The sequence below is a fragment of the Ranitomeya imitator genome, chromosome 9, assembly GCF_032444005.1.
Source record: "Ranitomeya imitator isolate aRanImi1 chromosome 9, aRanImi1.pri, whole genome shotgun sequence".
Taxonomy (NCBI): domain Eukaryota; kingdom Metazoa; phylum Chordata; class Amphibia; order Anura; family Dendrobatidae; genus Ranitomeya; species Ranitomeya imitator.
Genome location: NC_091290.1, coordinates 150,265,795 through 150,293,516, shown reverse-complemented (window position 1 = coordinate 150,293,516; position 27,722 = coordinate 150,265,795). Strand labels below are relative to the sequence as shown.

Sequence of the window (27,722 nt, the reverse complement as noted above, 5' to 3'; positions counted from 1 at the left end):
TCTTTACACATCCATCACGTTTTTTGCAATGGATTTTCAGCCCCTCACTCTTTTTTTCTTTGCACGTTACACTGGTCATCTCCCTTCGCCTTTATTTTCCGTTCCCTCCTGGTAGTTTATGTTCTGATTTTGCTTTTTTTTCCCTTTCCAGTCCTTTCTGTTCTCCATCAACCAAACGATCTGCCTGCGACTGGACAGCATCGAGTCCAAGCTGCAAGTTCTTGAGGCGACTTGTAAGTCCTTAGAGGAGAAGCTGGACCTGATCATGAACAAACAGCCCACCCCAATCCAAGTGCCCATGGTGGCCGGGTCGCCCCTCGGAGCCACTCAGACGTGGAACAAAGTCCGATGGTAGGAAAGCAACTAAGAGTCTGTAAAAGTGTATTATTGGAAAAGTGATGGCTAGCGAGGCCAGAGCCCCGTGTCTCATTGTATGCCATCTTATAGACGATTTCCCCCCTCAGTAGGTGACATTTTGGATCTATTATACCATGTATAAATCTTACTGTTGGTTCCTATTCTCCTAAGCTTGCCTGGTACGCCTACACATTATACAGCTCCGCACAAAAGTGTCATTGAAACCTGGCTGAAAACGAAAACATTAAATATTTCTCTAGGAAACCTTCTTTAAATGGGAAATTGTCACCAATCCCAAAATACTGTTTATACCGTACCTGCGGCGTATGATGATGGCTCTCATCTATGTCTAGCAGATGGTTAACCTGCAAGGAAACTGTCCTATGGGACATAATTGTCAGGAAAATAAGAAAAACCGAAGGTGCTGTCCACATTTATTGAATGGGAGTATTCCGTGACAGGTGCCGAATGGAGGACACTACATGGGAGCACAGGGGCATCCGGGGGCTGTGGATAAAAAGAAAGCAGACGTGAAACGATAGATATGGAGGACACTACATGGGAGCACAGGGGCATCCGGGGGCTGTGGATAAAAAGAAAGCAGACGTGAAACGATAGATATGGAGGACACTACATGGGAGCACAGGGGCATCCGGGGGCTGTGGATAAAAAGAAAGCAGACGTGAAACGATAGATATGGAGGACACTACATGGGAGCACAGGGGCATCCGGGGGCTGTGGATAAAAAGAAAGCAGACGTGAAACGATAGATATGGAGGACACTACATGGGAGCACAGGGGCATCCGGGGGCTGTGGATAAAAAGAAAGCAGACGTGAAACGATAGATATGGAGGACACTACATGGGAGCACAGGGGCATCCGGGGGCTGTGGATAAAAAGAAAGCAGACGTGAAACGATAGATATGGAGGACACTACATGGGAGCACAGGAGCATCCGGGGGCTGTGGATAAAAAGAAAGCAGACGTGAAACGATAGATATGGAGGACACTACATGGGAGCACAGGGGCATCCGGGGGCTGTGGATAAAAAGAAAGCAAACGTGAAACGATAGATATGGAGGACACTACATGGGAGCACAGGGGCATCCGGGGGCTGTGGATAAAAAGAAAGCAGACGTGAAACGATAGATATGGAGGACACTACATGGGAGCACAGGGGCATCCGGGGGCTGTGGATAAAAAGAAAGCAAACGTGAAACGATAGATATGTAGGACACTACATGGGAGCACAGGGGCATCCGGGGGCTGTGGATAAAAAGAAAGCAGACGTGAAACGATAGATATGGAGGACACTACATGGGAGCACAGGGGCATCTGGGGGCTGTGGATAAAAAGAAAGCAGACGTGAAACGATAGATATGGAGGACACTACATGGGAGCACAGGGGCATCCGGGGGCTGTGGATAAAAAGAAAGCAGACGTGAAACGATAGATATGGTGGACACTACATGGGAGCACAGGGGCATCCGGGGGCTGTGGATAAAAAGAAAGCAGACGTGAAACGATAGATATGGAGGACACTACATGGGAGCACAGGGGCATCCGGGGGCTGTGGATAAAAAGAAAGCAAACGTGAAACGATAGATATGTAGGACACTACATGAGAGCACAGGAGCATCCGGGGGCTGTGGATAAAAAGAAAGCAGACGTGAAACGATAGATATGGAGGACACTACATGGGAGCACAGGGGCATCCGGGGGCTGTGGATAAAAAGAAAGCAGACGTGAAACGATAGATATGGAGGACACTACATGGGAGCACAGGGGCATCCGGGGGCTGTGGATAAAAAGAAAGCAGACGTGAAACGATAGATATGGAGGACACTACATGGGAGCACAGGAGCATCCGGGGGCTGTGGATAAAAAGAAAGCAGACGTGAAACGATAGATATGGTGGACACTACATGGGAGCACAGGGGCATCCGGGGGCTGTGGATAAAAAGAAAGCAGACGTGAAACGATAGATATGGAGGACACTACATGGGAGCACAGGGGCATCCGGGGGCTGTGGATAAAAAGAAAGCAAACGTGAAACGATAGATATGTAGGACACTACATGAGAGCACAGGAGCATCCGGGGGCTGTGGATAAAAAGAAAGCAGACGTGAAACGATAGATATGGAGGACACTACATGGGAGCACAGGGGCATCCGGGGGCTGTGGATAAAAAGAAAGCAGACGTGAAACGATAGATATGGAGGACACTACATGGGAGCACAGGGGCATCCGGGGGCTGTGGATAAAAAGAAAGCAGACGTGAAACGATAGATATGGAGGACACTACATGGGAGCACAGGAGCATCCGGGGGCTGTGGATAAAAAGAAAGCAGACGTGAAACGATAGATATGGAGGACACTACATGAGAGCACAGGGGCATCCGGGGGCTGTGGATAAAAAGAAAGCAGACGTGAAACGATAGATATGGAGGACACTACATGGGAGCACAGGGGCATCCGGGGGCTGTGGATAAAAAGAAAGCAGACGTGAAACGATAGATATGGAGGACACTACATGGGAGCACAGGGGCATCCGGGGGCTGTGGATAAAAAGAAAGCAGACGTGAAACGATAGATATGGAGGACACTACATGGGAGCACAGGGGCATCCGGGGGCTGTGGATAAAAAGAAAGCAGACGTGAAACGATAGATATGGAGGACACTACATGGGAGCACAGGGGCATCCGGGGGCTGTGGATAAAAAGAAAGCAGACGTGAAACGATAGATATGGTGGACACTACATGGGAGCACAGGGGCATCCGGGGGCTGTGGATAAAAAGAAAGCAGACGTGAAACGATAGATATGGAGGACACTACATGGGAGCACAGGGGCATCCGGGGGCTGTGGATAAAAAGAAAGCAGACGTGAAACGATAGATATGGAGGACACTACATGGGAGCACAGGGGCATCCGGGGGCTGTGGATAAAAAGAAAGCAGACGTGAAACGATAGATATGGAGGACACTACATGGGAGCACAGGGGCATCCGGGGGCTGTGGATAAAAAGAAAGCAGACGTGAAACGATAGATATGGTGGACACTACATGGGAGCACAGGGGCATCCGGGGGCTGTGGATAAAAAGAAAGCAGACGTGAAACGATAGATATGGAGGACACTACATGGGAGCACAGGGGCATCCGGGGGCTGTGGATAAAAAGAAAGCAGACGTGAAACGATAGATATGGAGGACACTACATGGGAGCACAGGGGCATCCGGGGGCTGTGGATAAAAAGAAAGCAGACGTGAAACGATAGATATGGAGGACACTACATGGGAGCACAGGGGCATCCGGGGGCTGTGGATAAAAAGAAAGCAGACGTGAAACGATAGATATGGAGGACTATATGTATATAGAGACCTGCGGAGATCGGGGGTTAGCGGAAACACTTCAGCTTCATCTAATAGAAAGGCGCTTGTCCACCCTGCACGTGTTCCCCCAACACTGATTGACCCCTTAACATCGAGCTGTAAAAAGATAAATTGGCAATATTGGGATATCGCCGGGGCATTTTTAATAAGTAGTAAATGACAAAAATGCCTGACACTTTCCAGTTATACTCATCAATGAATGCAGGAGTCACCTTTGATTAGCGGTACGTTAAGCTTGGTCTTTATAACGAAATACCATCTTTATCCATTACTTGCTAAAAAGACCATGACTCTATCAAGTGATAACACAGCCTTTGTCCCGATCTAAGGCATGCGGAGCGTTCGATGTGCTCCATCATGAAAGATTGATCCCCCAAAGCCAAGTTACTGTAACTCTCACTGTTAGTTTCCCCTAAGGGTCCGTGCAGAAATCTATGTACATAGCGCCATTGTCCTCAGCCATGCTGGTATTCTGTAAGTCCACATATGATTTGTTGTTATAAATACCCATTCATGTCCTGACATTGTCCAGTAAAGAGACGCGTTCATTCTCTGCCTTACAGGCAAAGGCGTCTAAGTACCGAGAGGCCTCTTCTATCACTTCCCGGGATCAGCCTTTAATAATAACGCAGGCGGGATCCTCCACCTACATGTCAGACACGGATCACCTTATTAGAGCGATACAAGAGACAAAGCCGCCTTTCCTCCCAAAATAATAATCCAGGCTTTCCCAGGGGCCGCACGCTGGTCGGCAGCTACTGAGATGATGTCGCCTCCATCCTATGTCATTGTGTGCCCCAACTAGAACAATGACAGGACACAAAACCAGGTCACCCGGGTAGATTTTCACCCCAAATCGGCTCCCCATTCTCATGTCAAAGCCGCCATTTTTAGGTAGAATTGTATGAGCTTGTGCCGAGTTACTCACTACTGAAGACTGGAACATCCGGTCCATATGATGCAGTATTAGGTAATAATGTAGCGCGACGTATAATGGTTTCCTGCCCTCTCGGATTCTGTGTGTGCATTCATTCCCAGCGCACCCCTCCCTTCCTGCATGTGTCAGGGGAGAGCGTTACTCTTGGATTTGGCCCCAGCTTGTTCGCCTCCTCAGGGCATTTGTAAATTCACCTAACAAAATAATAATAATAATAATCCAAGCACAATTGGTAAGCGAAATGTGTTCCTAATTTTTACGAATGGCACTATGTGACGCAGCAGGGAGTTGGGTCTTTGCGGCCGTCATTGTGTAGCATCCGCTGGGTTTTGGTGTAAGCTTCAGATGCAAATTCAGATCCTGCCAATTTGTAGCTCCCGAGCTCCCGGTTAGCTGATACTCTCAATACGTCGTATCCGGGTTGTAGATGTGCAATTATATTCTTGTGAATCATCGGCCTCAAGAAAAAACGCTTAAGCCACAGCTGAGCTCTGCAGATCGTTGCATCCAGCCGGCCTTGCGCCTTTACCCATGAGGACGCCATGTTGAATCCAAGTGGTATATATATATATATCTCTATATCGGGGGACGCGCCACGGTCATGAAACTGCCATCATGGTCCCCATTCTCAGGAGCTTGCGTTATCCGCTGCCCATCCATCATCTATGTAACTGGCAGGTCGGCTGCTCACACATTGATGATGAGGAGGATCTGTTTCTTCTGCAGTTTTCTACGTTTGTGCATCAGCAGAGCCAGACGCTTGAAGCGTTTTTCATTTTATGAGCAGAAAGACATCAGGATCTGCTGGGAAATGGGATGAAATAGCGATTTACTCATGTATTTTTCCTGGATGTCGTCTATTCTTCACTACTGGCATCTCTTTTCCTTCGGATCAGTCCTTGCTGCCTGGTTCTGGGTATTGCTCATCTCCTACAAGATCTCGTACATTGCACGTGACCACATAAAAGACATTCTGAGAGTCAACCGCAGGTCACGGCGGCCACTAACGGCCCTGTAAAACTTCTAAAGTCATTAAACCCTGACGTTTAATTGCCCCATGGTTAATTGTAGCATATTTACACCCTTGTTTGTTGTTTCTCCTCTCCTTGTTTAGTTCATTGTGTGATAGGGACAAGTAATGATTGTTGAGCGTTACAGCTGACCAAGAAAATGCCATTGTGGTTCTGTGGACAATTGTCACAAGGCTCTCCCATCCCCAGTGACCCGCACAGTTGTCACCATGCTATATATTGACCAGCCGCTGCATAAACCACATTGGGAGAGGTTTGTTAGGTGTCACGATGATGAAAGTGCGCCATAAAGCTCCGCAACATGTGGTGTCGCTCGTCCTGGACCTTAACATTCTCCCCACTCCCTTACCAGGCATATGTTGGCGATTTTACATTCATGCAGTTTTAAGAGCTCTAAAAAAAAAATATTCTTGTTTGGATAGCCAAATCATTTTTTTTTTTTAGTGTACAGTATATTTTGTGATCCATTAAACCAAATTTTTGTTATTTTCAAATTATTATTATTATTACCGTATTTTCCCCAGCGGGGGCAGGCATAGTAACTGTGATTCAGACTGACAGCAGCTCTTTTTCTATTATTATTATTATTATTATTATTATTATTATTATTTTCCCCAGCAGGGGCAGGCATAGTAACTGTGATTCAGACTGACAGCAGCTCTTTTTCTATTATTATTATTATTATTATTATTATTATTATTATTTTCCCCAGCAGGGGCAGGCATAGTAACTGTGATTCAGACTGACAGCAGCTCTTTTTCTATTATTATTATTATTATTATTATTATTATTATTTTCCCTAGCAGGGGCAGGCATAGTAACTGTGATTCAGACTGGCAGCAGCTCTTTTTCTATTATTATTATTATTATTATTATTATTATTTTCCCTAGCAGGGGCAGGCATAGTAACTGTGATTCAGACTGACAGCAGCTCTTTTTCTATTATTATTATTATTATTATTATTATTATTATTTTCCCTAGCAGGGGCAGGCATAGTAACTGTGATTCAGACTGGCAGCAGCTCTTTTTCTATTATTATTATTATTATTATTATTATTATTATTTTCCCCAGCAGGGGCAGGCATAGTAACTGTGATTCAGACTGGCAGCAGCTCTTTTTCTATTATTATTATTATTATTATTATTATTTTCCCCATCAGGGGCAGGCATAGTAACTGTGATTTAGACTGGCAGCAGCTCTTTTTCTATTATTATTATTATATATATATTATTTTTTTTTACCTAGCAGGGGCAGGCATAGTAACTGTGATTTAGACTGGCAGCAGCTCTTTTTCTATTATTATTATTATTATTATTATTATTATTATTATTATTATTTTCCCCAGCAGGGGCAGGCATAGTAACTGTGATTTAGACTGGCAGCAGCTCTTTTTCTATTATTATTATTATTATTATTATTATTATTATTATTATTATTATTATTTTCCCCATCAGGGGCAGGCATAGTAACTGTGATTTAGACTGGCAGCAGCTCTTTTTCTATTATTATTATTATATATATATTTTTTTTTTACCTAGCAGGGGCAGGCATAGTAACTGTGATTCAGACTGGCAGCAGCTCTTTTTCTATTATTATTATTATTATTATTATTATTATTATTTTCCCCAGCAGGGGCAGGCATAGTAACTGTGATTCAGACTGGCAGCAGCTCTTTTTCTATTATTATTATTATTATTATTATTATTTTCCCCAGCAGGGGCAGGCATAGTAACTGTGATTTAGACTGGCAGCAGCTCTTTTTCTATTATTATTATTATTATTATTATTATTATTTTCCCCAGCAGGGGCAGGCATAGTAACTGTGATTTAGACTGGCAGCAGCTCTTTTTCTATTATTATTATTATTATTATTATTATTATTATTATTATTATTATTTTCCCCAGCAGGGGCAGGCATAGTAACTGTGATTTAGACTGGCAGCAGCTCTTTTTCTATTATTATTATTATATATATATATATTTTTTCCCTAGCAGGGGCAGGCATAGTAACTGTGATTTAGACTGGCAGCAGCTCTTTTTCTATTATTATTATTATATATATATTATTTTTTTTTACCTAGCAGGGGCAGGCATAGTAACTGTGATTTAGACTGGCAGCAGCTCTTTTTCTATTATTATTATTATATATATATATATTTTTTCCCTAGCAGGGGCAGGCATAGTAACTGTGATTTAGACTGGCAGCAGCTCTTTTTCTATTATTATTATTATTATTATTATTATTATTGTTTTCCCCAGCAGGGGCAGGCATAGTAACTGTGATTTAGACTGGCAGCAGCTCTTTTTCTATTATTATTATTATTATTATTATTATTATTATTATTATTATTTTCCCCAGCAGGGGCAGGCATAGTAACTGTGATTTAGACTGGCAGCAGCTCTTTTTCTATTATTATTATTATTATTATTATTATTATTATTATTATTTTCCCCAGCAGGGGCAGGCATAGTAACTGTGATTTAGACTGGCAGCAGCTCTTTTTCTATTATTATTATTATTATTATTATTATTATTATTATTATTTTCCCCAGCAGGGGCAGGCATAGTAACTGTGATTTAGACTGGCAGCAGCTCTTTTTCTATTATTATTATTATTATTATTATTATTATTATTATTATTATTTTCCCTAGCAGGGGCAGGCATAGTAACTGTGATTTAGACTGGCAGCAGCTCTTTTTCTATTATTATTATTATTATTATTATTATTATTATTATTTTCCCCAGCAGGGGCAGGCATAGTAACTGTGATTTAGACTGGCAGCAGCTCTTTTTCTATTATTATTATTATATATATATTATTTTTTTTTACCTAGCAGGGGCAGGCATAGTAACTGTGATTTAGACTGGCAGCAGCTCTTTTTCTATTATTATTATTATTATTATTATTATTATTATTATTATTATTATTATTATTATTATTATTTTCCCTAGCAGGGGCAGGCATAGTAACTGTGATTTAGACTGGCAGCAGCTCTTTTTCTATTATTATTATTATTATTATTATTTTCCCTAGCAGGGGCAGGCATAGTAACTGTGATTTAGACTGGCAGCAGCTCTTTTTCTATTATTATTATTATTATTATTATTATTATTATTATTATTTTCCCTAGCAGGGGCAGGCATAGTAACTGTGATTTAGACTGGCAGCAGCTCTTTTTCTATTATTATTATTATTATTATTATTATTATTATTATTATTATTATTATTTTCCCCAGCAGGGGCAGGCATAGTAACTGTGATTTAGACTGGCAGCAGCTCTTTTTCTATTATTATTATTATTATTATTATTATTATTTTCCCCATCAGGGGCAGGCATAGTAACTGTGATTTAGACTGGCAGCAGCTCTTTTTCTATTATTATTATTATTATTATTATTATTATTATTTTCCCCATCAGGGGCAGGCATAGTAACTGTGATTTAGACTGGCAGCAGCTCTTTTTCTATTATTATTATTATTATTATTATTATTATTATTTTCCCCAGCAGGGGCAGGCATAGTAACTGTGATTTAGACTGGCAGCAGCTCTTTTTCTATTATTATTATTATTATTATTATTATTATTGTTTTCCCCAGCAGGGGCAGGCATAGTAACTGTGATTTAGACTGGCAGCAGCTCTTTTTCTATTATTATTATTATTATTATTATTATTATTATTATTTTCCCCAGCAGGGGCAGGCATAGTAACTGTGATTCAGACTGGCAGCAGCTCTTTTTCTATTATTATTATTATTATTATTATTATTATTATTATTATTATTATTATTTTCCCCAGCAGAGGCAGGCATAGTAACTGTGATTCAGACTGGCAGCAGCTCTTTTTCTATTATTATTATTATTATTATATATATATATATTTTTTTCCCCAGCAGGGGCAGCCATAGTAACTGTGATTTAGACTGGCAGCAGCTCTTTTTCTATTATTATTATTATTATTATTATTATTTTCCCCAGCGGGGGCAGGAATAGTAACTGTGATTCAGACTGGCAGCAGCTCTTTTTCTATTATTATTATTATTATTATATATATATATATTTTTTTCCCCAGCAGGGGCAGCCATAGTAACTGTGATTTAGACTGCCAGCAGCTCTTTTTTTAAATTTATTTATTAATTATTATTATTTTATTTTTTTCTGCCTCGTTCATTTGACCTATTCTTCCCCCCTAAAAGACCTTTGGGGAACATTTCAAAATGTGATTCCAGTTTTGTTTCTGTGATTTCCCCTGTAACGATGAAGACGAGCAGCACTAATCTTCCTGCGTTTGGTTATCCGCTGAACCTGCCCATTCGTGTGCCCGGCCTGGTCTTCTGATATTGATCCTGAGTTTGGTGCTTCCCTGGATCTGTCCACACTATATCTGGGGAGGTTCCTGTGGATCAGAACCTGCATAGCTGGAAAGTGAGGCCCACAGCTCCGTGCAGGAGTTACTGGTGTGTTAGCCTCTGCTATCCCTACAGTGGTCATTAGAGCTCTGCTGGCACTTGTAGTTCAGGACCCCTAGGTGCTCCCGTCAGCACTGGAGAAGGTGGGCTGTATGGTATGGGTGTCGTGACGCTTTCCTGGCCCGGCCGCCCGCTCTTCTCTCCATCCCTAAACTTTATTAGGATTGTGTAAACCATGAAATCCATTTTTCTATTTCTTTCCCTTTCTTTCATGGTGTTTTTATGTGAGAGCTGAGTGACAATGACGGGCCCATAAAGCGAGAATGTGCTGTCCTGCCATAGTGCAGAGTGATGGAGCCATAACCTCCTAGGTGTCCTCCCCGGGAACAGCTGCCATCGTCTCCCATGGAGCGAGTGTTGTATTTATCTGGCAGCGATGCCGAGAGATAAAACCGCAGGGGGAAAATGTGTTTTACTTAAAAGATGCTTTCAGCGAGGAGAAACTGGCTGAATGTGACTGGTTTCTGCTGGGTCCGAGCCCACAGCACCGTCCAGCGAGAAGATCCACTCTCCTGATTCTGGTGGATGTTAGCCCTCGTCAGACTTTAGAAAGAGCCGGACCTTAATGTGATGGACGTCCGCGCCCCCTGACTATCCACAGAGGTGTTGGAATGGCTCGTAGGTCTTAGGTTTGGGCTCTATGACTTGGCTATGAATGTGCTCGGTGCCTGGAGATGATGGGAGGTGATTGAACGCTGCTATGATTGCCTTCACCATCACTTCAGTACAGACTTATCACTGGTCTGTAATGTGGATATTAAAATAGATTCTGATTAAAAAAGCCACGTCTTGTTCTCCACGTGCGGCTGGCCGGTCCGATCTCCGTGTGCACCATATCGGTAGTGGTGAGGTATGATATCCGTGCCTACAGAGGATTACCCTGAGAGGTTCATCACTACAGACCAGAATACCCGTCACTCACCTCTCGCCCTGCCGCCGGGTCTTCCGGGCCTCTCTTGACATTATTTTGCAGGATCACAGCAGCCGATCGGTGGCCACCAATGTTCTGCTTTGCCCACACTTCTTTCAGACGAACCTTGGATGTCCGAGAACCGCGGCCCATTACCGGCTCACACGAGGCTCGGGGGACCCAGGGCTGAAATCACCGGAGCGGAGGATGTGTTGTCTGGGAATATAGTATATACGCATGTCCTGCAGATTGGGGTCCACGTGTTGTGAAAGGGGGTCTCTGGTTCTTGGCCAATCCAAAGATTGTTGGACCACCCTGCCGGTTAGGTATCTTCATCGTTTACAAGATGCAGCTCCGTATACTAGCAGCTATAATGTCAGCCTCATCATCCACCCTAAAACCGAATATTCATATTATCACAGAATATTACATTTCATCATCTCTGACCCCTTAAATGCCACGCTCCCGAATGGGAACCATTAGGTAAATGGTAGGCTGCATTCTGTGTAATTGGATGCTTCGGCTGGAGATGGCTTTCCTTTACTACTTTGTCCCATATGTGAACTTTACCTCTAAATTGTTTTCTAATCCAATAGGATGTTGCGTTAATGGGAATGGGAAGGGTCCGTAATGACTGAGAGGCCCTATGACTGGGAATGGGAAGGGTCCGTAATGACTGAGGGGCCCTATGACTGGGAATGGGAAGGGTCCGTAATGACTGAGGGGCCCTATGACTGGGAATGGGAAGGGTCCGTAATGACTGAGGGGCCCTATGACTGGGAATGGGAAGGGTCCGTAATGACTGAGGGGCCCTATGACTGGGAATGGGAAGGGTCCGTAATGACTGAGGGGCCCTATGACTGGGAATGGGAAGGGTCCGTAATGACTGAGGGGCCCTATGACTGGGAATGGGAAGGGTCCGTAATGACTGAGGGGCCCTATGACTGGGAATGGGAAGGGTCCGTAATGACTGAGGGGCCCTATGACTGGGAATGGGAAGGGTCCGTAATGACTGAGGGGCCCTATGACTGGGAATGGGAAGGGTCCGTAATGACTGAGGGGCCCTATGACTGGGAATGGGAAGGGTCCGTAATGACTGAGGGGCCCTATGACTGGGAATGGGAAGGGTCCGTAATGACTGAGGGGCCCTATGACTGGGAATGGGAAGGGTCCGTAATGACTGAGGGGCCCTATGACTGGGAATGGGAAGGGTCCACAATGACTGAGAGGCCCTATGACTGGGAATGGGAAGGGTCCGTAATGACTGAGGGGCCCTATGACTGGGAATGGGAAGGGTCCGTAATGACTGAGGGGCCCTATGACTGGGAATGGGAAGGGTCCGTAATGACTGAGAGGCCCTATGACTGGGAATGGGAAGGGTCCACAATGACTGAGAGGCCCTATGACTGGGAATGGGAAGGGTCCGTAATGACTGAGGGGCCCTATGACTGGGAATGGGAAGGGTCCGTAATGACTGAGGGGCCCTATGACTGGGAATGGGAAGGGTCCACAATGACTGAGAGGCCCTATGACTGGGAATGGGAAGGGTCCGTAATGACTGAGGGGCCCTATGACTGGGAATGGGAAGGGTCCGTAATGACTGAGGGGCCCTATGACTGGGAATGGGAAGGGTCCGTAATGACTGAGGGGCCCTATGAATGGGAAGGGTCCGTAATGACTGAGAGGCCCTATGACTGGGAATGGGAAGGGTCCGTAATGACTGAGGGGCCCTATGACTGGGAATGGGAAGGGTCCGTAATGACTGAGGGGCCCTATGACTGGGAATGGGAAGGGTCCGTAATGACTGAGGGGCCCTATGACTGGGAATGGGAAGGGTCCGTAATGACTGAGAGGCCCTATGACTGGGAATGGGAAGGGTCCGTAATGACTGAGGGGCCCTATGACTGGGAATGGGAAGGGTCCACAATGACTGAGAGGCCCTATGACTGGGAATGGGAAGGGTCCGTAATGACTGAGGGGCCCTATGACTGGGAATGGGAAGGGTCCACAATGACTGAGAGGCCCTATGACTGGGAATGGGAAGGGTCCGTAATGACTGAGGGGCCCTATGACTGGGAATGGGAAGGGTCCGTAATGACTGAGGGGCCCTATGACTGGGAATGGGAAGGGTCCGTAATGACTGAGGGGCCCTATGACTGGGAATGGGAAGGGTCCGTAATGACTGAGGGGCCCTATGACTGGGAAGGGGAAGGGTCCGTAATGACTGAGGGGCCCTATGACTGGGAATGGGAAGGGTCCGTAATGACTGAGAGGCCCTATGACTGGGAATGGGAAGGGTCCGTAATGACTGAGGGGCCCTATGACTGGGAATGGGAAGGGTCCGTAATGACTGAGGGGCCCTATGACTGGGAATGGGAAGGGTCCGTAATGACTGAGGGGCCCTATGACTGGGAATGGGAAGGGTCCGTAATGACTGAGGGGCCCTATGACTGGGAATGGGAAGGGTCCGTAATGACTGAGGGGCCCTATGACTGGGAATGGGAAGGGTCCGTAATGACTGAGGGGCCCTATGACTGGGAATGGGAAGGGTCCGTAATGACTGAGGGGCCCTATGACTGGGAATGGGAAGGGTCCGTAATGACTGAGGGGCCCTATGACTGGGAATGGGAAGGGTCCGTAATGACTGAGGGGCCCTATGACTGGGAATGGGAAGGGTCCGTAATGACTGAGGGGCCCTATGACTGGGAATGGGAAGGGTCCGTAATGACTGAGAGGCCCTATGACTGGGAATGGGAAGGGTCCGTAATGACTGAGGGGCCCTATGACTGGGAATGGGAAGGGTCCGTAATGACTGAGAGGCCCTATGACTGGGAATGGGAAGGGTCCGTAATGACTGAGAGGCCCTATGACTGGGAATGGGAAGGGTCCGTAATGACGCTGACCGTATAAGCCAGATCTGACCCCTAAAGATCGTGAACTTTTTTTTTTTTTTTACTCTGTTTTGTCTCTTCTTCTTTATATTAATGATCATTCCTGATTTTTTTTATTTTCTTGGCCCTTTAGTGGGTCCCGAGCTTTGAGAAGAATCTCATTAGTTGGGTGTAAAGGGATGGCGCGGAGAGCTTCGCCTGTGAGTCACAGCCATACGGCCAAGTGTAATCTCTGTCAGATTATATAGAACAAACAGATTATTTCAGGACAGGATTGTGCTGGCAGCAAGTCAACTGGTGACCATCCATTAGAAATCCGATTCCTTAAAGGCTTATTCTGCAGAATTTTCACTTTTCGATCATGCGACACAGAGACGTACGCTGAAACGATCTTCGCATTGTATTCGCTCAACCTGTAGGGCGATTTATCCCAGCATGCTTACAGGGGAAACCTGAGTCCGTGTGCAGAAACAGACCCCAACAATACATGTACTGTTCCCGTCAGGTTCTGTATCCGTGTTTACCTCCGCCATAAAGGCGGCCATCTCAACGCAGTTTTAGGACTCAAACTAATTTTTTTTTTTACCCCAAATTAAAATATCCTTAAAATCTGTACCACATCTATTTTGTTGTTGATTTTCACTGTTTTATGCCTTTCGAGGCTTTTGCATCCCGTTTATAGACTTTGCAGTGGTGGGAAAGGGAAATAGTTTTTTTAATTTATTTTTTTTATTTTTTTTTGCCCTGCTATGAAATGCGATAAAAGGAAGATGAATGATGAATTGCATTGGACACAATCCGTGAGCAGCGCAGCGGTTATGTTAGTTTTCGCCTTATGGTGCTGGTCATGTTTGGGCCTTAACGATAGAGGGTGCGGATACCTCTGTAATGAGGGGATGAACATAATCACTTTGTGGGGTGGATTATCCCATCTGCTAATCTCCCTGATTGCATGCTGATATGTCGCCGCATTACACGGCCAGTGAAAATCTGCTTCATGTGAACGTCTCGCTCCACAACCACGGACATTAGAGGAGTTTTCTGGGCATGAAAAGTACCATAAATAAGTCACATAACTTCCTAAAATACCTCTTTAAAGGCAGGAGACGCATTCGTCGATACCAGGAGACCCATTCATCAGGGATCCGCTCCGTCCTATACATGTGCAATCTGAAGCCGTACTTTCTAGAGGAAGGAGAATTTGCAGATTTTGACCCCGTAAACCGCCCGTGTAGCAAATAAAGCCTTTCCACCCAGTCAGTAATGGTATTGCAATGTGTTCCCCGGCGCTGAATGGCCGCGAGGCGTGCTGAAGAGATTTACAGGGCATTTCAGGTCACTCCATGCGAGCGCTTCCCTTCCTCGCTGCAGATCCTTGATATCTCAGGCATTTTCCTCGAAGCCATGTGATTTCCTCCTTTGGATCGGTTCAGGAACCATTGAAGCTTTTTTTTTTTTGTCGTTGCACGGCAGACTTTTACTCCAGTAAAGGTCATCACGGGTCAGAGCCGCTCCGCCTGGGAGTTTTGCAGGGTTTTCTCCATGCTAAATAAGATTATCCAGATCACTTGCAAAATTGCATTCCAGATTTCTCCCAGACATTTGAAGGGGTTTAACGTGTTTGGTTTCATCGAGCATCAGAGTTTTGTGGAAAAAAATTACCTTTACTGAAATAATGTAGTTTCCATCGCTCCCGGCCGTTCCTGCTGCAGGTCAGGCCCCTCTGACCAATATACGTTTCTGCTTCCTCTCACAAAAACAGAATCGTTTCTTTTCTCACCAAGCGAAGTAAAGTGTTTGTATCCAGTGTATAACTTATTGATTCAGGGTCCAACAACAGGAACCCCACCCATCCTGAGAGTAGGACTCCGCCGCTCCATTTATTTGCTATGTGATGGCTGGGATGTCTCCTCATTCCCAACCTCTGCGACAATGGGGGTCCCAGTGGTCAGACCCCCATATATTGGTTTGTTTTAAGGGATCGCTTATAATATTGGCATCAACCCTTTAAATCCACTTTCGGTTATCCCTTTCCCAATATTTGCTGTAGGTGAAATGCACCATACCCAGCAGATGCCGGCTGTCTCATATAGCCTGCATGTGCCTGTAACGGCAGTGATCGGAGCTAGACTACAATGGCTGCTGTAAATCCCGGAGTATATAAGGTGCACGGTCCCCGGGATGCACCATTAACACACATGATGAACACCAGTAAGCCCCCTGGCTGATTCCAGTGGTTGGCCCAGATTGCCCATGCTGCTTCTTCCCGCAGCCTTATAGCCGCAATGCACCTATTGATGGAGGGGAAGCTTTGCATCTGCTGTTGACGGTGCTTTTATCTGCATCTGCTGTTGACGGTGCTTTTATCTGCATCTGCTGTTGACGGTGCTTTTATCTGCATCTGCTGTTGACGGTGCTTTTATCTGCATCTGCTGTTGGCGGTGCTTTTATCTGCATCTGCTCTTGACGGTGCTTTTATCTGCATCTGCTGTTGACGGTGCTTTTATCTGCATCTGCTGTTGGCAGTGCTTTTTTTCTGCATCTGCTGTTGACGGTGCTTTTATCTGCATCTGCTGTTGACGGTGCTTTTATCTGCATCTGCTGTTGACGGTGCTTTTATCTGCATCTGCTGTTGACGGTGCTTTTATCTGCATCTGCTGTTGACGGTGCTTTTATCTGCATCTGCTGTTGACGGTGCTTTTATCTGCATCTGCTGTTGACGGTGCTTTTATCTGCATCTGCTGTTGACGGAGCTTTTCTTTGCATCGGCTATTCTTGGTGCTTTTCTTTGCATCTGCTGTTGATGGTGCTTTTATCTGCATCTGCTGTTGACGGTGCTTTCATCTGCAGCGGCTGTTGACGGAGCTTTTCTTTGCATCGGCTGTTCTTGGTGCTTTTCTTTGCATCGGCTGTTGACGGAGCTTTTCTCCGAGGAGTGAAACCGAACAGGCGAGAATATTGGACATGTTCTTCGGCTGAAGTGTTTATTTGGGCGAAGCAGGGGGTGATTATTACATCCATTATCTGGTTGTGACATTCACGTCCCCGTGAACAATCTGCTCTAGATCCGCCGTTCCCTGCTCTTATATCATCTGTTTATGTAGCCCCGTTGGTGTGAAAGTGTTTGTGGGGGCGGCAGAATCTGTGCGTACAGCGCTCACACCCTGCACACACCGAGGGTCATCGAGATTCCCAGGACCTCTCGTTACCTCCCAATTACCACAATTATCACTATAACAGAATGCAGTTGTTAGCAGCAGTTGCTTTCTGCTCATCAGTTACAATTGTTTTCCCTCTTTCACTGATGGTAAATGTTGATCATCCAGAAACCACAGCATTGCTGGACTTGTGACCATGGACCCAGAACCTGCGTTCCTTAGATTAATGTCTGATTAGAACAACTGCACAGTAAAAGGGATTGTCTAATAGAGACCTCATGGGGCATATGGACGTCATATCAGGACCCTTCTCTGAGACAGTAGATACCGGCCAGGCTGCAGGGAAAATACTGACTGCGGCTTCCCCGGTCAGGGGCCTTTCTCTTTAACAGATACTACTGCAGATAGTAATTTATGGGACACATGTCCCATTCACAGGGTGACATGGAGGCCATGGCCACTGATCACACAGGATAAACCAATCACAATAGTCAATGTCACAGCTCACCACCTCTTCCCCCTTTACAATGACTGATAACACCTCTATATACAGCTCATAACAAATAATCCACTAAACACAATAGGTGATGTCACAGCTCTCCTCCTCCTCCTGTACAATGACTGATAACACCTCTATATACAGTGGGTAACACAGGATCCACCATTCACAATAGGTGATGTCACAGCTCACCTCCTCCTCCTGTACAATGACTGATAACACCTCTATGTACAGTAGATAACGCTGGATCCACCATTCACAATAGGTGATGTCACAGCTCACCTCCTCCTCCTGTACAACGACTGATAACACCTCTATATACAGTAGATAACACAGGATCCACTATTCACAATAGATATCACAGCTCACCTCCTACTCCTGTACAATGACTGATAACACCTCTATATACAGTAGATAACACTGGATCCACCATTCACAATAGGTGATGTCACAGCTCACCTCCTTCTCCTCCTGTACAATGTCTGATAACACCTCTATATAATGATAAAAATAATATTATTATACACAGTAGATAACGCTGGATCCACCATTCACAATAGGTAATGTCACAGATCACCTACTCCTCCTGTACAATGACTGACAACACCTCTATATACAGTAGTTAACACAGGATCCACCATTCACAATAGGTGATGTCGCAGCTCACCTCCTCTTCCTGTACAATGACTGATAACACCTCTATATACAGTAGATAACACAGGATCCACCATTAATAATAGGTGATATCACAGCTCACCTTCTCCTCCTCCTGTACAATGACTGATAACACCTCTATATACAGTAGATAACACAGGATCCACCATTCACAATAGGTGATGTCACAGCTCACCTCCTCCTCCTGTACAATGACTGATAACGCCTCTATATGCAGTAGATAACACAAGATCCACCATTCACAATAGGTGATGTCACAGCTCACCTCCTCCTCCTGTACAATGACTGATAACACCTCTATATACAGTAGATAACACAGGATCCACCATTCACAATATGTGATGTCACAGCTCACCTCCTCCTCCTGTACAATGACTGATAACACCTCTATATACAGTAGATAACACAGGATCCACCATTAATAATAGGTGATATCACAGCTCACCTCCTCCTCCTCCTGTACAATGACTGATAACACCTCTATATACCGTAAATAACACAGGGTGCACCATTCACAATAGATGATTTCACAGCTCACCTCCTCCTCCTGTACAATGACTGTTAACACCCCTATATATTCAGTAGATAACACAGGATCCACCATACACAATAGGTGATGTCACAGCTCACCTCCTTCTGTACAATGACTGACTGATAGCACCTCTATATATAGTAGATTACACAGGATCCATCATTCACAATAGGTGATATCACAGCTCACCTCCTCCTCCTCCTGTACAATGACTGATAACACCTCTATATACAGTAGATAACACAGGATCCACCATTCACAATAGGTGATATCACAGCTCACCTCCTCCTCCTGTACAATGACTGATAACACCTCTATATACAGTAGATAACACAGGATCCACCATTCACAATAGATATCACAGCTCACCTCCTCCTCCTGTACAATGACTGATAACACCTCTATATACAGTAGATAACACAGGATCCACCATTCACAATAGGTGATATCACAGCTCACCTCCTCCTCCTGTACAATGACTGATAACACCTCTATATACAGTAGATAACACAGGATCCATCATTCACAATAGGTGATGTCACAGCTCACCTCCTCCTGTACAATGACTGATAACACCTCTATATACAGTAGATAACACAGGATCCATCATTCACAATAGGTGATGTCACAGCTCACCTCCTTCTGTACAATGACTGATAGCACCTCTATATATAGTAGATTACACAGGATCCATCATTCACAATAGGTGATATCACAGCTCACCTCCTCCTCCTGTACAATGACTGATAACACCTCTATATACAGTAGATAACACAGGATCCATCATTCACAATAGGTGATGTCATAGCTCACCTCCTCCTCCTGTACAATGACTGATAACACCTCTATATATAGTAGATTACACAAGATCCATCATTCACAATAGGTGATATCACAGCTCACCTCCTCCTCCTGTACAATGACTGATAACACCTCTATATACAGTAGATAACACAGGATCCACCATACACAATAGGTGATGTCACAGCTCACCTCCTTCTGTACAATGACTGATAGCACCTCTATATATAGTAGATTACACAGGAACCATCATTCACAATAGGTGATATCACAGCTCACCTCCTCCTCCTCCTGTACAATGACTGATAACACCTCTATATACAGTAGATAACACAGGATCCACCATTCACAATAGGTGATGTCACAGCTCACCTCCTTCTTTACAATGACTGATAACACCTCTATATACAGTGGATAACACAGGATCCACCATTCACAATAGGTGATGTCACAGCTCACCTCCTCCTCCTGTACAATGACTGATAACACCTCTATATGTAGTAGATTACACAAGATCCTTCATTCACAATAGCTGATATCACAGCTCACCTCCTCCTCCTGTACAATGACTGATAACACCTCTATATACAGTAGATAACACAGGATCCACCATTCACAATAGGTGATGTCACAGGTCACCTCCTACTGTACAATGACTGATAACACCTCTATATATAGTAGATTATACAAAAGCCATCAGTCACAATAGGTGATATCACAGCTCACCTCCTCCTCCTTTACAATGACTGATAACACCTCTATATACAGTAGATAACGCTGGATCCACCATTCACAATAGGTGATGTCACAGCTCACCTCCTCCTCCTGTACAACGACTGATAACACCTCTATATAGAGTAGATAACACAGGATCCTCCATTCACAATAGATATCACAGCTCACCCCCTCCTCCTGTACAATGACTGATAACACCTCTATATACAGTAGATAACGCTGGATCCACCATTCACAATAGGTAATGTCACAGATCACCTCCTCCTCCTGTACAATGACTGATAGCACCTCTATATACAGTAGATAACACCGGATCCACCATTCACAATAGATGTCACAGCTCACCTCCTCCTCCTGTACAATGACTGATAACACCTCTATATACAGTAGATAGCACAGTATCCACCATTCACAATAGGTGATGTCACAGCTCACCTCCTTCTCCTGTACAATGACTGATAACACCTCTATATACAGTAGATAACACAGGATCCACCATTCATAATAGGTGATGTCACAGCTCACCTCCTCCTCCTGTACAATGACTGATAACACCTCTATATACAGTAGATAACACAGGATCCACCATACACAATAGGTGATGTCACAGCTCACCTCCTCCTCCTGTACAATGACTGATAACACCTCTATATACAGTAGATAGCACAGTATCCACCATTCACAATAGGTGATGTCACAGCTCACCTCCTTCTCCTGTACAATGACTGATAACACCTCTATATACAGTAGATAACAGAGGATCCACCATTCATAATAGGTGATGTCACAGCTCACCTCCTCCTCCTGTACAATGACTGATAATACCTCTATATACAGTAGATAACACAGGATCCACCATTCATAATAGGTGATGTCACAGCTCACCTCCTCCTCCTGTACAATGACTGATAACACCTCTATATACAGTAGATAACACAGGATCCACCATACACAATAGGTGATGTGTCAACTCACCAACAAAAAAATTCCTAAATGAATTTAATACAGAGACAACCCCAATGTTGATGGTTATCCACAGTACCGTCAACGTAATATTGGGAAAACCAGACGAGGAACGCGAGAAATCGACAATAGATGGGTAGTTCCATTACCCCTATTTATTACTAAAGTACAATTGCCATATCAATGTTGAGATATGTGCTTCAATAAAGTGTTAAATATCTTTTCAAATATATATACAAAGGACATGACTGTGCCAATATCAAGTTTGATACATTAAACAGGAATGCACCAGCCATGTACCTAGATTCTCGGTATATAAGTGCCCCAGAGGGCATGTGGAGAATCAGAAAAAATAAAATGCATGATGCTTCACATACCATTAAAAGGCTTGCTGTTCACCTTGAAAAGATGCAGCAAGTGTTTTTCGAAGATGGTAATGTGGATATGGTTATTTCAGACTTAAAAGCCTCGACTCCGCAGGCTTATTTTGAGCTAAACAGAGTGGAAGCTTCCGCCCGTCAGTATTTGTACAGTGAAATCCCTGAACACTATGTCTGGGATAGAAAAGCTGTACTAGAAGGATGGAAAAAAAACGACAGGCTCAATTTGGGAAATCAATTGCCCGAATGTATACAGTCTCTTTACCAGATGGTGAGCTGTATTACCGAAGACTCCATTTATTTCACGTAAGAGGAGCAAAGTCTTATGCTGACTTAAGGACTGTCAATGGAGTCATACATGACACGTATAAGAATGCGTGCATTGATCTTCATCTTTTGGAAGACGATTCCCAATGGGAAGACGGTATAACAGATGCAATCACTTTCCAAATGCCTTACCAACTTCGCAAATTATTTGCTATAATTTGTGTACATGGGGAACCAGCTAAACCATTGGCATTATGGCAAAAATATAAAACCGAATTTATGGAGGATTACACCAGGCGGTATACTCCAGAAATTGCTGAGCAACTGGCTCTTCGTGATATTAATGAAGTGCTCTTACGCAATAAAAAGTCCTGTGCTGACTACAGATTACCAACTCCAATAAATGTTCCAGATGAAACACTGGACCAACTGAATTATGCTGTAATAAAGCAGGAGGCTGAGCAATTGAAAGCTATACTATGAAGCTCAGAAATCAGCTGTCGATGCAATTATGCAAGCAGTCAATGCTGCATCACAGCCAGACACTAGCTCACACTCTTTTTTTCTGGACGGCCCAGGAGGCAGTGAGAAGACAGTTTTGTACAACTGCTTGCACTCCACTGGATTGGTGCCTACATTACTACAAAACAGTAGCACCTACCATTCCAAGTTTGGCCTTGGAATTACAACAAATAAGACCACAGTGTCAAAAATTAGTCATCTGTCGTTATTTGGGACAAAGTAACAATGACTCCCCTTTTTAATATGAACGCTGTGGATAATTTGTTCCAAGACATATATGGGAAAAAAGACCATTTGGTGGAAATAGCTCTACCCGTTCATTTCCTTTAGGAATAGGGCTATGGGATAGCTCTACCTGTTCACTCTGTTCATGGATAGCGCTATGGCATAGCTCTACCCGTTCATTTCCTTTAGGAATAGCGCTATTGGATAGCTCTACCCGTTCATTTCCTTTAGGAATAGCGCTATCGGATAGCTCTACCTGTTCATTTCCTTTAGGAATAGCGCTATTGGATAGCTCTACCTGTTCATTTCCTTTAGGAATAGCGCTATTGGATAGCTCTACCCGTTCATTTCCTTTAGGAATAGCGCTATCGGATAGCTCTACCTGTTCATTTCCTTTAGGAATAGCGCTATCGGATAGCTCTACCCGTTCATTTCCTTTAGGAATAGCGCTATTGGATAGCTCTACCTGTTCATTTCCTTTAGGAATAGGACTATGGGATAGCTCTACCCGTTCACTCTCTTCATGGATAGCGCTATCGGATAGCTCTACCCGTTCACTCTCTTCATGGATAGCGCTATCGGATAGCTCTACCCGTTCACTCTCTTCATGGATAGCGCTATCGGATAGCTCTACCCGTTCACTCTCTTCATGGATAGCGCTATCGGATAGCTCTACCCGTTCACTCTCTTCATGGATAGCGCTATCGGATAGCTCTACCCGTTCACTCTCTTCATGGATAGCGCTATCGGATAGCTCTACCTGTTCACTCTCTTCATGGATAGCGCTATAGGATAGCTCTACCTGTTCATTTCCTTTAGGAATAGGGCTATGGGATAGTTCTACCCGTTCACTCTCTTCATGGATAGCGCTATGGCATAGCTCTACCCATTCATTTCCTTTAGGAATAGGGCTATGAGATAGCTCTACCCGTTCACTTTCTTCATGGATAGCGCTATCGGATAGCTCTACCCGTTCACTCTCTTCATGGATAGCACTATGGGATAGCTCTACCCGTTCACTCTCTTCATGGATAGCGCTATCGGATAGCTCTACCCGTTCACTTTCTTCATGGATAGCGCTATCGGATAGCTCTACCCGTTCACTCTCTTCATGGATAGCGCTATCGGATAGCTCTACCCGTTCACTTTCTTCATGGATAGCGCTATGGGATATCTCTACCCGTTCACTTTCTTCATGGATAGCGCTATCGGATAGCTCTACCCGTTCACTTTCTTCATGGATAGCGCTATCGGATAGCTCTACCCGTTCACTCTCTTCATGGATAGCGCTATCGGATAGCTCTGCCCGTTCACTCTCTTCATGGATAGCGCTATGGCATAGCTCTACCCATTCATTTCCTTTAGGAATAGGGCTATGAGATAGCTCTACCCGTTCACTTTCTTCATGGATAGCGCTATCGGATAGCTCTACCCGTTCACTCTCTTCATGGATAGCGCTATCGGATAGCTCTACCCGTTCACTTTCTTCATGGATAGCGCTATGGGATATCTCTACCCGTTCACTCTCTTCATGGATAGCGCTATCGGATAGCTCTACCCGTTCACTTTCTTCATGGATAGCGCTATCGGATAGCTCTACCCGTTCACTCTCTTCATGGATAGCGCTATAGGATAGCTCTACCCATTAATTTCCTTTAGGAATAGGGCTATGGGATATCTCTACCCGTTCACTCTCTTCATGGATAGCGCTATCGGATAGCTCTACCCGTTCACTCTCTTCATGGATAGCGCTATAGGATAGCTCTACCCATTAATTTCCTTTAGGAATAGGGCTATGGGATATCTCTACCCGTTCACTCTCTTCATGGATAGCACTATGGGATATCTCTACCCGTTCACTCTCTTCATGGATAGCGCTATCGGATAGCTCTACCCGTTCACTCTCTTCATGGATAGCGCTATTGGATATCTCTACCCGTTCACTCTCTTCATGGATAGCGCTATCGGATAGCTCTACCCGTTCACTCTCTTCATGGATAGCGCTATTGGATATCTCTACCCGTTCACTCTCTTCATGGATAGCGCTATCGGATAGCTCTACCCGTTCACTCTCTTCATGGATAGCGCTATCGGATAGCTCTACCCGTTCACTCTCTTCATGGATAGCGCTATAGGATAGCTCTACCCATTAATTTCCTTTAGGAATAGGGCTATGGGATATCTCTACCCGTTCACTCTCTTCATGGATAGCACTATGGGATATCTCTACCCGTTCACTCTCTTCATGGATAGCGCTATCGGATAGCTCTACCCGTTCACTCTCTTCATGGATAGCGCTATGGGATATCTCTACCCGTTCACTCTCTTCATGGATAGCGCTATCGGATAGCTCTACCCGTTCACTCTCTTCATGGATAGCGCTATAGGATAGCTCTACCCATTAATTTCCTTTAGGAATAGGGCTATGGGATATCTCTACCCGTTCACTCTCTTCATGGATAGCACTATGGGATATCTCTACCCGTTCACTCTCTTCATGGATAGCGCTATCGGATAGCTCTACCCGTTCACTCTCTTCATGGATAGCGCTATCGGATAGCTCTACACGTTCACTCTCTTCATGGATAGCGCTATTGGATAGCTCTACCCGTTCACTCTCTTCATGGATAGCGCTATAGGATAGCTCTACCCATTAATTTCCTTTAGGAATAGGGCTATGGGATATCTCTACCCGTTCACTCTCTTCATGGATAGCGCTATTGGATAGCTCTACATGTTCACTCTCTTCATGGATAGCGCTATTGGATAGCTCTACACGTTCACTCTCTTCATGGATAGCGCTATTGGATAGCTCTACCCGTTCACTCTCTTCATGGATCGCGCTAATGGATAGCTCTACCCGTTCACTCTCTTCATGGATAGCGCTATTGGATAGCTCTACCCGTTCACTCTCTTCATGGATAGCGCTATCGGATAGCTCTACACGTTCACTCTCTTCATGGATAGCGCTATTGGATAGCTCTACCCGTTCACTCTCTTCATGGATAGCGCTATTGGATATCTCTACCCGTTCACTCTCTTCATGGATAGCGCTATTGGATAGCTCTACCCATTCACTCTCTTCATGGATAGCGCTATCGGATAGCTCTACACGTTCACTCTCTTCATGGATAGCGCTATTGGATAGCTCTACCCGTTCACTCTCTTCATGGATAGCGCTATCGGATAGCTCTACCTGTTCACTCTCTTCATGAATAGCGCTATAGGATAGCTCTACCCGTTCACTCTCTTCATGGATAGCGCTATCGGATAGCTCTACCCATTAATTTCCTTTAGGAATAGGGCTGTGGGATATCTCTACCCGTTCACTCTCTTCATGGATAGCGCTATCGGATAGCTCTACCCGTTCACTCTCTTCATGGATAGCACTATGGGATATCTCTACCCGTTCACTCTCTTCATGGATAGCGCTATTGGATAGCTCTACCCGTTCACTCTCTTCATGGATAGCGCTATTGGATAGCTCTACCCGTTCACTCTTCATGGATAGCGCTATCGGATAGCTCTACACGTTCACTCTCTTCATGGATAGCACTATGGGATATCTCTACCCGTTCACTCTCTTCATGGATAGCGCTATCGGAAAGCTCTACCCGTTCACTTTCTTCATGGATAGCGCTATCGGATAGCTCTACCCGTTCACTCTCTTCATGGATAGCGCTATTGGATAGCTCTACCCGTTCACTCTCTTCATGGATAGCGCTATCGGATAGCTCTACCCGTTCACTCTCTTCATGGATAGCGCTATCGGATAGCTCTACCCGTTCACTCTCTTCATGGATAGCGCTATCGGATAGCTCTACCCGTTCACTCTCTTCATGGATAGCGCTATCGGATAGCTCTACCCGTTCACTCTCTTCATGGATAGCGCTATTGGATAGCTCTACCCGTTCACTCTCTTCATGGATAGCGCTATTGGATAGCTCTACCCGTTCACTCTCTTCATGGATAGCGCTATCGGATAGCTCTACCCGTTCACTCTCTTCATGGATAGTGCTATTGGATAGCTCTACCCGTTCACTCTCTTCATGGATAGCGCTATCGGATAGCTCTACCCGTTCACTCTCTTCATGGATAGCGCTATCGGATAGCTCTACACGTTCACTCTCTTCATGGATAGCGCTATAGGATAGCTCTACCCGAACAGTATTAACTACAAAGCTTTTCCATACACAAGGTAGGAGTGGTACACGAGGTATTTATGTGTTATTAGTCTGCACATACGCCAGTCTGGGGCATGGGTACACCCCATTGTGTGGTTCGTAATCACAGCACGCGCAATCACTAGTATATTCTAAAAAGCCCTAGTCGCCGGTGTAAAAATGTTCAAAATATCATTTTTTTTTTTTAATTTTTTTTTTAATGCAGATTGTAAAATGGGAACAAAACATTGGCATTTTTTTTTTATACTTGTAGATAATATATGATGATGCGTTCTCCTTTAAGACCGAAACCCGCTTTTAATTACGGTACATTTTTTGTGAATATTTTATTTATTCTGTTTTTGCTTATACCATAAAAATGTATCAAACAATAACAAGGACTGATTCTTGGCTTCTCTGTAGCCACTTCTGACAAACACAAAGGATTTCATGCATCTCAATCCCAGCGTCTCTTTTGTCCTTCGTCAGACCAGAAAAATACCATTAATCAGCAAAAAAAAAATAAAAAAATACATGGCTGAAAAATTATTTGTCTACCTCCCGCAAAAAAAATCTGCTGTGAATCATTGTGCAGAAGTCTGTACATTTGAGAATAAAATAATTTAAACACGGACAGATGGGAGCGTTTGGATAGGGTTTTGTACGGCTTGAACGTGGCCCAGTTCCTATGCAAGTATGCAGCGTTGTATAAAATATGTAGGGGGCACGAGGGGAGGGTGAAATTAGGTCATGGACAGTGTGATACCTGGAATCCGAAATGTGAGAGGAGAGAAGTTTAGGCCAGAATTGT

At 44.4% G+C, this 27,722-nt stretch overlaps 1 protein-coding gene across 1 annotated transcript in view; it reads left to right on the top strand.

Moving 5' to 3' along the window:
* Positions 1-27,722, top strand: part of BANP (BTG3 associated nuclear protein) — a 369,258-nt gene that overhangs the window by 61,471 nt on the left and 280,065 nt on the right. Inside the window, exon 4 of the mRNA XM_069739403.1 lies at positions 152-351. Coding sequence (XP_069595504.1) covers positions 152-351 — 200 coding nt within the window. The remainder of the gene's footprint in view (positions 1-151; positions 352-27,722) is intronic.